Genomic DNA, 14,689 nt, shown 5'->3' with positions numbered 1-14,689 from the left:
AGAGGGAGACTTGGAGCTGAAACTACATCTTGTGCACTTTCTACTCCTAAGCCGCCACCACCCTTGGAGGAAAGGGCATCTGACTTTGAGCAGAAAGCCTGCCAGATAAGCTTTCCTCTCTTAGCTGGTTGGGGGAGGCAGGGAGGGATACTTTGAAGGGTTTAACTCTGTTTAGGATTAAAGGGGTTGAAGCACCTTTCCTATGAGGAAGCGCTGGAGAGTCCTGGGCTTTGTCATGGATAAAAAAATATGACTAATTGGAGACAGGATAGAGGTTTATAAAAATTGCACATAAGGTGAAAAGGAGCTGATAGGTTTTTTTCTCCCTATCTCCAATGATATTGTTGGAAAATAGTTTCAGGACAGACAAAAGGAAGTTCCTCTTTACTTAACAAGTAGGAAAACAAAAGTTTAGTTTACAGATTATTGTTAGATCTTGGAAGCCTATGTTCCAGTCTGCACTAATTTAGGAGTAAATTCCATTGAGCTCTGTGGGCCAGCTTTCCCATAAACGTAAATTAACATAGGGCTACATATCTTGCATTTGATATCACATTAGTTCACGAAAGGGAGGGAGGGAGGGAAAGAAAGAAAGAAAATAAGCAAAATCTTTCCTTAAATCACAAACCCAGCTTCAGCTGTGTGCCTAAGGTTTTGTGAGCAAAATAATGGTTATGCTGCACTGTTGCTTTAGTTTATCTTCATAATTATAGTCTTTTGTTACATCTAATTTGTTTTGTTTTCTCCCATAAGAGCATATCTCATTAGCAAAAAATCAAAATAATGAGACAAAACCTAACTTAGCCAGCACCATGATGCAAGCTTGGATTTGATGTCCTTGGAGAGAGAGCTTTCCCAAACAGCTAAATGCTTTTCATTTGACATTTTACTGGCCAATATTAAAAAGCTGTTGGAATGCAACTGATTTTTTTTTTTAAGACACCCACTGTGGAAATGTTTGCTCCACCTAAAGTATTGTGAAGGGCTTGAGGAAAGCTGAGGGGTGGAACCAGTCTTGTGAGAAACAAGAAAAATTTGTTCTGGTCAGAGGTCAGCAGTGGTTAAAATGGTCTCCAGATGTGCTGGAAGAACACATTAGATAGTTGTACTCATGCAGGTGAATGGCTAAGTTTCCTATACACATCTTGTAAAGTTGAACCTGACAGCACAGGCAATTCCTAACACTGTAAATTTACACTTAGTAGGATCTGAACTTTGTATTTTCCTAACCTCAGTGACCACCTACTCCCTTATAAAGCTATCCGACCACCACGGTCACCTTTGAGGGCCTTGCTTTGGATGCCCCCACCTTCTGAAATTGTAGTAGCCTTGGAGAGGGCCTCCTCAGTTATGGCACCAAGACTCCTTAACTTTATCCCCAGGAAAACTTATCTCTCTCTTTCTGTTGACAACTTATGCCAGTGGTTGAAGCCTTTTCTTTTGTTTCGCATCCCTATCCTACGACTTGTTCTGTTCCAAGGCACATCATGTAGGGATCCCCAGACTTGGGGATCCTCAGAGGAAGCCCTGCCACTGGGCAAATTAGGTATTTTCCTAGGGCACTGGCCTCCCAGGGGCGCCAAATTGGCCGCCACCCAGGTGATATCATTGGCAGTCTTGCTTGCAGCATGCTGCACAGCTCCCTGGGATCCTGAGGCTTGATTTGGCTGCTTTCCCCTCTGCTGCCAGAGAGGACGCCAACAAGGGGCCACCGTGCTGAAGCAGGCAGAGCACATGCTGCTGGCTGTCGCCGCCTCACTCAACCCTGCCTGCGAAAATATTTAGCCAAGGCAGCTGGAGAGAGCAGGAGACACAGAAAGAGACAGCCTGGCCAGGTGGCTGAGCTCCAGCTTCTCTCTAACATTCTCTCTATCGGGTGCAGACTGCAATTTCTCTCCGCTACAGTTCTGATTCATTAAGAGCCGTCCTACCCACTTCCTGGTTGTTTTTGGCTCGTGACTTCCGGAAAGCTTTTGATAAAGTTCCTCATCAAAGGCTCCTTAGTAAGTTCGAGAGTCATGGAGTAAAAGGACAAGTCCTCTTGTGGATCAAAAACTGGCTAATTAGTAGGAAACAGAGAGTGAGTATAAATGGGCAGTCTTCACAGTGGAAGACGGTAAGCAGTGGGGTGCCACAGCACTCAGTACTGGGTCCCATGCTCTTTAACGTGTTCATTTTTTTCCCCCACAAACAATTTTATTTTATTTATAAACTTACATTCTGTTCATTTAAGAACTAATTGTACAAGTAAAGCAGTAGTATACAATAATAACATAAAACCTTAGTGCGATACAGACTAAGTAAAATAATACCATAAAATAATTTGACATAGAATAATGGAATATTTGGGGTGGTGGTTACGAGGCATACAGTGAACTTTTGTCAGGCTAGAGTAATTTGTTCATGAATAGCATGCTGGTTAATTGAGAAAGAAAGAACAGGATCAACCTCAATTCTGTCTAAAACGGGATACCACTTGGCTATGAATTTCTGGGCCGCTTTCAATGGATCGTTGCTGTCTATGTTAGCTGTGATTTTGTCCATTGTAATATAGTCCCATATTTTAATAAGCCAACAATTGGTGAACAATTTGTGTGGAGATTTCCAGTTCTAGGCTATGATGGCTTTAGCTGCCATTATAAGGGAAATGAGTAAAGAGATTTTAGAGGGAGATGCGTTGACCTTTTACCAGTTGTTAAGGAGAATGACATCCATTTGTCTAGGGATGGTAACACCTGCGATGGCCTCCATCTTGGAGATTACTGTTTGCCAAAATGAATTGACTACTGGGCATTTCCACCAACAATGTATGGGAGAGGCTACTTGTCCACATTGCCACCAGCAATTGGGAGAATAGTGGGAGTCAATGTGGGTGAAGTGTTGAGGGGTACGATACCACCTTGATATTATTTTGTAATTAATGATTTGGAGTTGAGAGTAAGCAGTAAAGTGGCTAAGTGTGCAGATCACACATGTTGTTCAGGGTGGTAAGAACCAGAAAGGATTGTGAGGTACTCCAAAGGGATCCGTTGAGACTGGGTGAGTGGGCATCAATGTGGCAAATGAGGTTCAGTATGGACAAGTGCAAAGTAATGCACATTGGGGCCAAAAATCCCAGCTACAAACACAAGTTGATGGGGTGTGAACTGGCAGAGACTGACCAACAGAGAGATCTTGGGGTCATTGTAGATAACTCACTGAAAATGTCAAGACAGTGTGGGATTGCAATAAAAAAGGCCAATGCCATTATGGGAATTATTACGAAGGGAATTGAAAACAAATCAGCCAGTATCATAATGTCCCTGTATAAATCGATGGTGCGGTCTCATTGGGAATACTGTGTACAATTCTGGTCACCGCACCTCAAAAAGGATATTATAGCACTGGAAAAAGTCCATAAAAGGGTAACTAGAATAATTAAAGGTTTGGAACACTTTCCCTATGAAGAAAGGTTAAAACGCTTGAGGCTCTTTAGCTTGGAGAAACGTCGACTGCGGGATGATATGATAGAGGTTTACAAGATTATGCATGGGATGGAGAAAGTAGAGAAAGAAGTACTTTTCTTCCTTTCTTACAATACAAGAACTTGTGGGCATTCAATGAAATTGCTGAGCAGTTGGGTTAGAATGGATAAAAGGAAGTACTTCTTCACCCAAAGGGTGATTAACATGTGGAATTCACTGCCACAGGACGTGGTGGCGGCTACAAGCATAGCCAGCTTCAAGATGGGTTTGAATAAAAATATGGAGCAGAGGTCCATCAGTGGCAATTATCCACAGCATATTATTGGAACTGTTTGGGGCAGTGATGCTCTGTATTCTTGGTGCTTTGGGGGGGGGGCCAAAGTGGAAGGGCTTGTAGCCCCACTTGTGAACCTCCTTTTTTTTTTTGGCCACTGTGTGACACAGAGTGTTGGACTGGGTGGGCCATTGGCCTGATCCAACATGGCTTCTCTTATGTTCTTATGTGAGTGGCAGGTCGATCTGCAGCCATTGCTCAGTTCCCTCGGGCTGGCAAGCCTTGTAGCTGGTGTAGGATGGGTGCCAAGAAGCGATGGGGGACTCCTCGGGTCATGGGACAGGTGAAGGGTGGCTTTGAGATCACTGTCTGCTTCCATTTCCCACTCTACTGGATCACCCTGGCCACTCTCCCGGGTTTCCATGGGGTTAGTGAGTCATGGGGGGATGCTAGTCATGGGTCTGGGGACCTCCTCTCCCATTCATGGAGGCCATTGGCAGTAGTCCTTTAGTTCCTCCATTTCGGCTGTAGCCCTTCCCCCCCTTTTGCTATTAAGGGTTCTCCTGGCGGCGGTGGGGATGTTGGCCTCTTGTCTCTACAGGTGGGTCAAGGTTCAGAGTTGATCCGCACCCCAGGAAAGGGTTGAGGTGCAGCTGCATGAATGTCAGTGGGTAGGGGTTGTCATATCTGTTTTCGCCCCAGTTGATTCTGGGGGATCTGGATGGAGGCCGCCAGTTGAGAAGTGGTCATCAAGGGACCCTCTATCAAGGTCGGTGGTCGGTGATTGCCTCCCCCCTTGAAAGTTTCTGGAGGTGGGGCCAATAATTGCTCTGGAGGCTCCTTAAACATAAGAACATAAGAGAAGCCATGTTAGATCAGGCCAATGGCCCATCCAGTCCAACATTCTGTGTCACACAGCGGCCAAATATATATATATATATATATATATATATATATATATATATATATATATATATATATATATATATACACACACACACACACACACACACACACTGTGGCTAATAGCCACTGATGGACCCCTGCTCCATATTTTTATCTAACCCCTTCTTGAAGGTGGCTATGCTTGTGGACGCCACCACCTCCTGTGGCAGTGAATTCCACATGTTAATCACCCTTTGGGTGAAGAAGTACTTCCTTTTATCCGTTTTAACCTGTCTGCTCAGCAATTTCATCGAATGCCCACGAGTTCTTGTATTGTGAGAAAGGGAAAAAAGTACTTCTTTCTCTACTTTCTCCATCCCATGCATTATCTTGTAAACTTCTATCATGTCACCCCTCAGTCGACGTTTCTCCAAGCTAAAGAGCCCTAAGCGTTTCAACCTTTCTTCATAGGGAAGGTGTTCCAGCCCTTTAATCATTTTAGTTGCCCTTTTCTGAACTTTCTCCAATGCTATAATATCCTTTATAGGGAACTAGTTGCTGTGGGTGGATTGTGGGGGCCTGAATCCCTGGGGTTTGGGTCCTGCAAAGGTACTAACTTTGTAATCCCTGCATAGCATTTGAGGGAGCACTTTTGCAGGGAAATTTTTTTGCTTCTTTCACTGCCAAGTCCCCCCCGCCCCTTTCTGTCTTATGGTTAGCAGGTCCTTTTTAGGAATTTCCCTAATGCAGACATTAAGAACATAAGAACATAAGAGAAGCCATGTTGGATCAGGCCAACGGCCCATCAAGTCCAACACTCTGTGTCACACAGTGGCAAAAAAAATTATATACACACATACACTGTGGCTAATAGCCACTAATGGACCTGTGCTCCATATTTTTATCTAAACCCCTCTTGAAGGTGGCTATACTTGTGGCCGCCACCACCTCCTGTGGCAGTGAATTCCACATGTTAATCACCCTTTGGGTGAAGAAGTACTTCCTTTTATCCGTTTTAACCTTTCTGCTCAGCAATTTCATCGAATGCCCACGAGTTCTTGTATTGTGAGAAAGGGAGAAAAGTACTTCTTTCTCTACTTTCTCCATCCCATGCATTAACTTGTAAACCTCTATCATGTCACCCCGCAGTCGACGTTTCTCCAAGCTAAAGAGTCCCAAGCGTTTCAACCTTTCTTCATAGGGAAAGTGCTCCAGCCCTTTAATCATTCTAGTTGCCCTTCTCTGGACTTTCTCCAATGCTATAATATCCTTTTTGAGGTGCGGCGACCAGAACTGCACACAGTACTCCAAATGAGACCGCACCATCGATTTATACAGGGGCATTATGATACTGGCTGATTTGTTTTCAATTCCCTTCCTAATAATTCCCAGCATGGCGTTGGCCTTTTTTATTGCAGACGCACACTGTCTTGACATTTTCAGTGAGTTATCTACCACGACCCCAAGATATCAAGGGACTGTGGGTGTAGATAAGAAAGGATTGCTCAGTCTCCCTCAACAGTTCTTTATGTATATATCTGCTTTTACCTGTGAAACAGAAAGAATCCACACTGTCCCCACCCCTCGTTTAGACACAACTTCCTGGATTTAGCCCCCTTCTCCTTTTTGTATTTCTTGCTAAAGTTTGTAGCTCCATCCACCCATCTGACTTAATGCTTCTTTAAAACTGAGATGGCTGCACCCAGCATAAGTGTGTGCAGGATTCCTTGTGAGAAATAACCTCGCATTGAAGTTCTCAGCATGCATTCATGAAGTGCAGCTAGGGAAAGAATTTATCCTAGAAAGAAATCTGCAGATCTGAGGTCACTGAATCTCCAATTTAACTGCAGTGTGACTTCAGTTTCTAAAAATCAGTTATCACTGCGGGGTAGGGGGCGCCAGAAGTTAGCTTTGCCTAGGGCAACAGATAGTCTAGGGCCGGCCCTGGGGATCCTCTGGAATTACAGTTCATCTCCAGACTTCAGAGATCAGTTCTCCTGGAGAAAAATGATGCTGTGGAAGGTGGACTATATGGCATTGTAGCCCACTGAAGTCCCTGTCCTCCCCAGGCTCCACCCCCAATTATCCAGGAGTTTCCCAAACTGGATCTGGCAGCCTTACCTCCCATCCCCTGCTAGTGACTCCAAAGACCTGGCAACCTTAAAATGGTGCATGGGTGCTCTTGCTAAGGTGAGCAAAGGACATGGTTCCATCCCTGCTAGCTCCTTTCCCACACAGGAAATGTATATGTACCAAAGTAACTCTTTTATTGTGGCTACAGTAACACCCTATGTCGAAGCTGTGGTTCCACTTCACTCAGCCAGACTTACACAGTTCCTCTTAGCGCTCATTCATTGGCCACCCCAACATGTTCCACACACAGTTTTAGTTGTTAATTTTATTTTTATGTGTCTTTTAGTTCTGAGTTTAATTGGTTTAATGATGTGGTTTTGGTTGGTTTTAAGGGTTTTAAAATGTGGTTTTATTATGTATGTTTAAATTTGCCAGCTGCTTTGGAATCTATTATGAGAACAGTAGTGTATAAATTCTGTAAAATAAAAATTGAGTAACTAATGCATTATATACTGACTGAGAAGTTATTTTTATATAAACTCAGTATGAAGGGAGTTTTAAGGGTTCTTGAATTGGTTGTATTTTGGAAGTAATTAATTCCTAACATTTCTGTCCTAGTTCACCAATTTGGGAAAACACAGAAGTATCCCCCTATTGGTTCTTGGAAACTCCGTGCTTTGTTGTCAATATCTGAGCTTATAGTTCTGCACATGATGATGCCCCAGAATGATCTTTGTTTCTTTCAGATTCATTGAAATGAAAAATTGGAGCATGTTCCATTTTATTCTTCTAAATGCTTTGATAACAAGTGCTGCCAGCCTGGTAAGTTTTATTTCCTACAAGATATTTACTGGTTTTTCTCACTTTTAGAATAAGCAGCATATTGAAATTAGCGTATTATACTTAGGTTACTATGAAAACACAGGTGAGGTTTGGTTGACTTTTACTCAGTTGGGTTAATGTAGTAAAGCTGATCAAAGTTACAATCAAGGCTAGAGGTATAAGGGTGCTGTTTTTTCTTTGTTTTAATTCCACATGGTTGGCTTACAGAATTTGTCTCCAGAGTAAGCACAGGTACTTATGACACCATGTAAACAGGTGCATTTTCCATGAAAATGCAGTGAACATAACAATAGTGTGAACTAGCAATGAACTGTATGGGGCAGGATTTGTTATTAGAGTATTTAAAAAAAAACAGAATTTTTTTTCCTTACATTATATATGATTAAAGATCCACAAAGGATTTACCATTGGGATCTCTTTAAGAACTGATTATAATTTGTTGGCACAGAATGTCAGCCAGGTCGAAGGACAAGAAAAAGAAGCCTGGACAACTGGAAAAAGAATCAGATTTCTGGGGCTTTATGGAAAAAATTCAAGAGATTCTGTGAATATAATCTCAAACTATCCCAGCACAGATCAAGGAATCTGAACAAAAAACCCAACAACAACAAATTATACATACTGGAGAATCTATTTGTAACAAAATTAAAAAAGACATATCAGTTCTGCAACAAAAATTTACAGATGGCCTATCCAAGATCAACACACCTTACAAGAAGAAAGTTCAACACACCTTACAAGAAATTGACACATACAAAGATCTAAAATTACATCAAGAAGCCACAGATTGAAATATTGGATACTCAGAGTAGAATTTGTAACCTTCATCTCAGATCTGTTCCAGAAGAATTTGTCATGTCCAATCTAGAAGAGAGTTTCCATACATTACTACAGGATCATTTTAAGACTGAAGGAGGCTTCCCAGATATTAATCAAATACACAGAGTTAACTTGAAATTTTTAACCAAATACAAAAAACCTTGAGATATATTAGTCAAATTTACACAGCAAAACCCACAAGATTTTATATTGAACAAGCAGAGAGAATATCCTCTTAAAGTTTTGGGGACAGAAGTACAGATTTTTCCATGACCTTATTAAGAAAGGACTTTAATTTTTTGGGACTTTCGGGGGTTGGAGAATGGCGAGCTGAACTGCTTCTCTCTAGGGAAGCAGACTGGAACTTCTGTTCAGGGTAGGAAAAGGCAATCCCTACTGCCTACTTTTCTTAGTCAGAGATTAGTCTAAGACATGCTCGGAAAATTCTGAGATTTACTTTGGCTTAAAGGGAGTCCCGGGGGGGGCTCCTTTGAGGCTTTGAAGGGTCTCCGGAGACGAGTTGCATTCCAGCGTCTACAGAAATTTACAGAGTCATTCAATTGACTTAAGCTTATCAAGATCCAAACCTTCTTTGATTCTACTGAACATCTAAATTTATGCAAGACCGGAGTCATTTTGGATAACCACAGCAAAAGGTATAGATTGTTATCTTTCATTCCGGGACTAATAAGAACTGTAAAAATTAAAATTTAAAAGGTGGAAGATTGAATATAGAAGCTATTGATAAAGAAGGGGAGAAGGGGCGAAATTGGGACTGTAAAATACTAAAAGACAATGTCGAAAAGAGAAAAGAAAAGAATTGTTTTGAATACTTGCAGTTGCGATTGGAAAGCCCCATCGTCATAGAGCTGCAGTTTTAACAGACGACACAGGAAGTACGTCACAAGCATTGCGAGATCTCTCTACCAGCGAGAACGGGATTTGGTGGCAAGAAAAGCAGGAAGTACATTATAAGCATCGCGAGATCTTTCTACCATCGAGAACGGGATTTGGTGGCAAGTAAAGCAGGAAGTATTCAGTGAAGAAGGGAAAATTGGGAGTCAGCCAGCCTACTCTAGGACTGAGAAATCATAGAAAAACTTTGGCAGCCATTACAAGAAGGTCAAAATTTAAAAGTTATTTAAAAGGATTTGAGACATCGAAAATTAGTGGAACTGGCGAGTTTAATCATTGTAAGGTAAATACTATTGGGCACTATTGTTAAAACTACTTTGGAAGCCTCCAGAAAAAAGTGGAAAAAAGTTTAAAAAGGGACATAAAAGTTGTGACCGCCATTTTGGGAAAAATATAAACTTTAAAAATTTATATCTGAGCTTAGGAGGCTCCAGGGACGGCAATTTTGGGCTTATGAAAAAAGCAAAATTTATTCTTTTAAACCCGATAGTTGGATTTTAATTTGGTGAGGTCAACTTTTTCAGCATTTTTACATGTCAGACCATAAGCCAATACGTACTAGGGCTTCTTCACTGGAGAAGATGCAGGAGCAATTGGATGCAATAGAAGCAAGGATGATGAAAGGGATGAAAGAGCTAATAACTCCCTCCAAAAAGGAAATTAGAAAGGACATTGAAGATTTGAAAAAAGATAATGAGGGTCTCAGAAATGAAACTGGTAACATCTAAGAAAGTGCAAGAAGTAGAGGGGAGAGTGAAAGCACGTGATTCCACCTTGAAAAAAATACAAGAAAAAATGGCAATACATGACTGCAAACTGATGGAAACTCAGATACGTCTGAGAGGAGTACCTGAAGACGAACAAACTGACTTAAAGGAATATATAATAAAAATTATTGTGGAATTCCTGGAGGAAGATCTAGAAGGTACTAGGAACATGTATGACTATGTGTTCAGAGTTAAGTCATTCTATGCCAAAAAGAATAATCTACCAAGAGATGTGGTTGTAAAGTTTATGACAAATGAAATGGTGGGAACGATCATAAATACAAATTTTGGGAAAACACTGACAGTTGAAGGCAGCAGAGTAAGAGTCATGAAGGAGCTGCCAAGGCAAGTGTTAACTGACAGAAGAACATACAAGAAACTGACAGAAAAATTATGAGACAATGAAATAAGGTATATGTGGATACTACCAGAAGGTGTGAGTTTTGAACTTCAAAGGAAAAGGATCACAATCACAAATACGCAAGAACTGCGTAGGTTTTATGAAGAACATAAAGAATTTGAACCATGATGGATTACAAATTATTATCTTGGAATGTAAATGGACTAAATTCACCACAAAAAAGAAAGGCAACGTTTCATTGGATTAAAAAGCAAAATTGTAATATAATTTGTTTGCAAGAAGTACACATTAAACAAAAGGATTATAAATTTTTATGGAATAAACAATTGGGGCTTGAATTTTTTTCACTGGCTGAGCAAAAGGAAAGAGGAATGATTTTCTATATCAAACAAGAATTGGACCCAAAATTGATTTTTAAGGGCAATGATGGGAGATATGTAGCAGTGGAAATAATAATAAACGGGGAAAAAACTTTGCTATTGGGACTGTATGCACCAAATGGAGCAAAAGATATTTTTTAAAAGACATTACACAACAATTGAATAATATGACATATGAACAATGATAATGGGGGACTTTAATGAAACAATTAAGAATGCATTGGATAGATCTGGGGGAAAAAATAATGAAGGTAAATTGCCAAAGTCCTTTTTTGAATTAGTTAAACAAGAAAATCTGGAAGATATATGGAGGAAGTTCAACCCTGAAGTGCGGGACTATACCTTTTTTTTAGCAAGACATAATACCTTTTCAAGAATTGACATGTTGTGGGGTACAAAAGACTTAGGTCTTATTACAAAGAAAATAGAGATCTTACCTAAAGTAGGAGCAGATCATAATCCATTATTGTGGTCAACTAAGTCGACCAAAAAGGTGAGAAGATGGAGGTTAAATGAAGATTTACTACAAAATAAAGAAATAGTGGCATCTCTACAGAAAGAAACTAAAGCTTTCTTCCAAATAAATGATAAGGAGGATATTGAATTTCAAATGGTTTGGGATACATATAAAGCAGTAATGAGAGGGATATTGATTACACTGAATAATAAAGATAAAAGAGCAAAGGAAAAACAATTGTTGGACATTCAGAATGAAAGAAAAAAGAGGGGGAGCTGAGGAAGAGACCTGGGAAAAAGAAAATTATCAGGGAAATTACAATACTTCAAACACAAATGAGACATTTGTTAAATAAAGAATTGGAATGGAATCTGAAAAGATTGCAGCAGAAATCTTTTGAAGGAGCAAATAAACCTGGAAAATATTTGGCTTGGCAAATGAAAAAAAAGAGAGAAAATTATTAACAAAATAGTAGTTGGTGGTAAAAAGATTGTGGATCAAGAAGGAATCAAAAAAGATTTTTTTAAAATATTATGCCAAATTGTTTAAAGGCTTTAAGATAAACAAAGAGAAGATAGAAATATATTTGCAAAAAATTAAAATAGCTCCCTTAACAGAAAATATGGGAAAAGTTTTGAATGAACCAACTGAAAAAACAGAAACTGAAGCGGCAATTAATTCAATGAAAATGGGAAAAGCACCTGGTCCAGATGGATATGCAGCAAAAAAATTTAAAACCCTTAAAGAGGAGTTAACACCGAAGCTTCAAAAACTGATGAATATTATAAGACTGCTGGGGAAAATACCAAATACATGGAAGAAAGCAGTAATTTTGCTGATTCCAAAAGAGGATAGAGATGTCACGAATGTAAAAAACTGCAGACCAATTTAATTGTTAAATAACGACTATAAAATATATACAAGAATCTTAGCAGAACGATTTAAACAATATTTGATGTACTTTATTAAGGAGGAACAAGCAGGATTTCTTCTCAATAGACAAATTAGGGACAATTTAAGGACTGTTGTAAATATTGTAGAATATTATGAAAGACATCCAGAAAAAGAAGTTGCTTTATTTTTTGTGGCGCAGAGAAAGCTTTTGATAATTTAAACTGGGACTTTATGTTTGCAGTGATGGAAAAAATGGAATTGGGGGAAAGCTTTATAAGAATGGTGAAAGCAATATATACTGAACAGTATGCAAAACTTTGCATAAATGCGAATCTTACAGAGGATATGAAAATTAGTAAGGGAACAAGACAAGGTTGCCCTCTTTCTCCATTGTTGTTTATAATGACTCTTGAAGTTTTGTTGATGCAAATTCAAGAAAATAAAAAAGGTTTGAAACTGAAAGGCTTTACTTATAAATACAGAGCATTTGCAGATGATGTAATGTTTATAAATGAAAATCCTATACAAGTAATGCCATTATTACTAGGTAAGATACAAGAATATGGAGAAATGGCAGGATTTTACATCAATAAAGAGAAGTCAAAATTTTTATGCAAAAATATGTAAGGAAGTAAACAAAAAGAATTGCAGGAGCTGACGGGATGTGAAGTTACCTCTAAAGTAAAATATCTGGGTATGGAGATTACAATGAAAAATATTGATTTATATAAAAACAACTATGAAAAGCTATGGCATAAAATGAATGAAGATATGGTAAAATGGAATAAACTTTACTTGTCATTACTTGGAAGAATAGCTGCAATAAAAATGAATATCTTACCAAGAATCATGTATTTTTTCCAAACTATTCCGACAGTGAAAGACAGTAAACAATTCAATAAATGGCAAAGAAAAATTTCAGAGTTTGTATGGGCGGGGAAGAAACCAAGAATTAAAATGAAAATTTTAACAGATGCAAAAGAGGAGGATTTCAACTACCAGATTTAAAGTTATACCACGAAGCAGTATGTCTAGTATGGATAAAAGAGTGGGTGACGTTGTTGAATAGAAAACATTTAGTATTGGAAGGTCATGGAAATAAATTTGGTTAGCATGCTTATATGTACTATGGGAAGAAAAAGATGGATGGTTTTTTTCTCTCATCACTATATAAGAAGTAATTTGTTGAATATGTGGATGAAATACAGAAAATATGGAGATGAAAGGAAACTGTTGTGGATAGTGCCAGCAGAAGTAATTAAAATATCAGCTGAGACGGGTGAAGCAAGATGGTTGTCATATAATAAATTATTAAAAATACAAGGTGGCAAGATAGAGTTGAAAACAGCTGAAGAATTGAATAATAAGTATGTCTGGTTCCAAATGCAACAAATAAAGAGCTTGGTGGAAAATGATATTAAAAATGAAGGAATAAGGAAAGTGCAAACTGAACTAGAAAATGTTCTGCTTGGAGATAATGAAAAGTTGATTTCAAAACTATATAAACTATTACTGAAATGGTCTACTGAAGATGAAGTAGTAAAATCTCAAATGATAAAATGGGCAATTAATGTTAATAAAGAAATACAGATGGAAACATGGGAATACTTGTGGAAGAACTCTATGAAAATTTCGACATGTTATGATATCAAAGAAAACTGTTATAAAATGATGTACAGGCAGTATATGACTCCTAATGAACAATAAGATGCCAGATAGATGTTGGAAATGTAAAAAGCATGAAGGTTCTTTCTACCATATGTGGTGGACTTGTGAAAGAGCGAAACAGTTTTGGCAAATGATTCAACAAGAAATCTCTAGAATCTTGGGATATGAATTTAAGAGAACTCTAGAGACTTTCCTATTGGGATTACAAATGGAGAAATTTCCAAAAGAAGATAGAACTGTAATTTGATACTTGCTTTCAGCTGCTAGAACATTATATGTGCAGTTATGGAAGCAAGATAAAATACCAGAAAAATGGGATTGGATTGTAAAAGTTATGTCATGGAGTGAAATGGATAAACTTACAAGAATCTTGAAAGACTATGATTTAGAGAGATTTAAAAGGGATTGGGATAAATTCAGAAGATATATAGAAAAAGAATGGAAAGTAAAAGGATATTGGGTGATTTTTGGGAATACCACTTAGGTTTTTAGGAGAAGAAAGAAGATGAACTATAATAACTGGGTGGGACTTTATAAAGTATAAGAAATGTGTTTGTTTATTTCTCTGCAAAATGATATATACCATATATATTTCCTTTTTTTATTAAGATTCTTTTAAAGTTAAAGATTCCTTTTGATATCAGAATTTTAGGTAATTGGCACCGGCAGAAGTCAAGATTTGGGGGGAGGGGAGGAGGGGAAAGTGTAATGTATGGGGAAGGTAGTAAGTGTTTATTAATATTTTATTAGTATTGGATATAATTACCATATATTACCAAATAAAATTGGACTTTAATTTTTTGAGACAAACTACAAAAAAAAATTGTTGGAGAATTCCATTCACCCTTGAAGTGTTTTTACCACAAGGAAAAAGAACAAGATCAACAAC

The 14,689-nt window shown here is 38.5% G+C and overlaps 1 protein-coding gene across 1 annotated transcript in view; it reads left to right on the top strand.

Moving 5' to 3' along the window:
• The first annotated feature begins 7,438 nt into the window (after window positions 1–7,438).
• The window catches only part of FGL1 (fibrinogen like 1), a 40,815-nt gene continuing 33,564 nt past the window's right edge, over window positions 7,439–14,689 (top strand). Inside the window, exon 1 of the mRNA XM_060246418.1 lies at window positions 7,439–7,518. Coding sequence (XP_060102401.1) covers window positions 7,453–7,518 — 66 coding nt within the window. The 5' untranslated portion in view covers window positions 7,439–7,452. The remainder of the gene's footprint in view (window positions 7,519–14,689) is intronic.

The sequence above is a fragment of the Heteronotia binoei genome, chromosome 9 (assembly GCF_032191835.1).
Source record: "Heteronotia binoei isolate CCM8104 ecotype False Entrance Well chromosome 9, APGP_CSIRO_Hbin_v1, whole genome shotgun sequence".
In the NCBI taxonomy this organism is placed as follows: Eukaryota; Metazoa; Chordata; class Lepidosauria; order Squamata; family Gekkonidae; genus Heteronotia; species Heteronotia binoei.
Note: the sequence above shows the minus strand (reverse complement) of the source record. Positions and strands in the feature narration are given on the sequence as shown.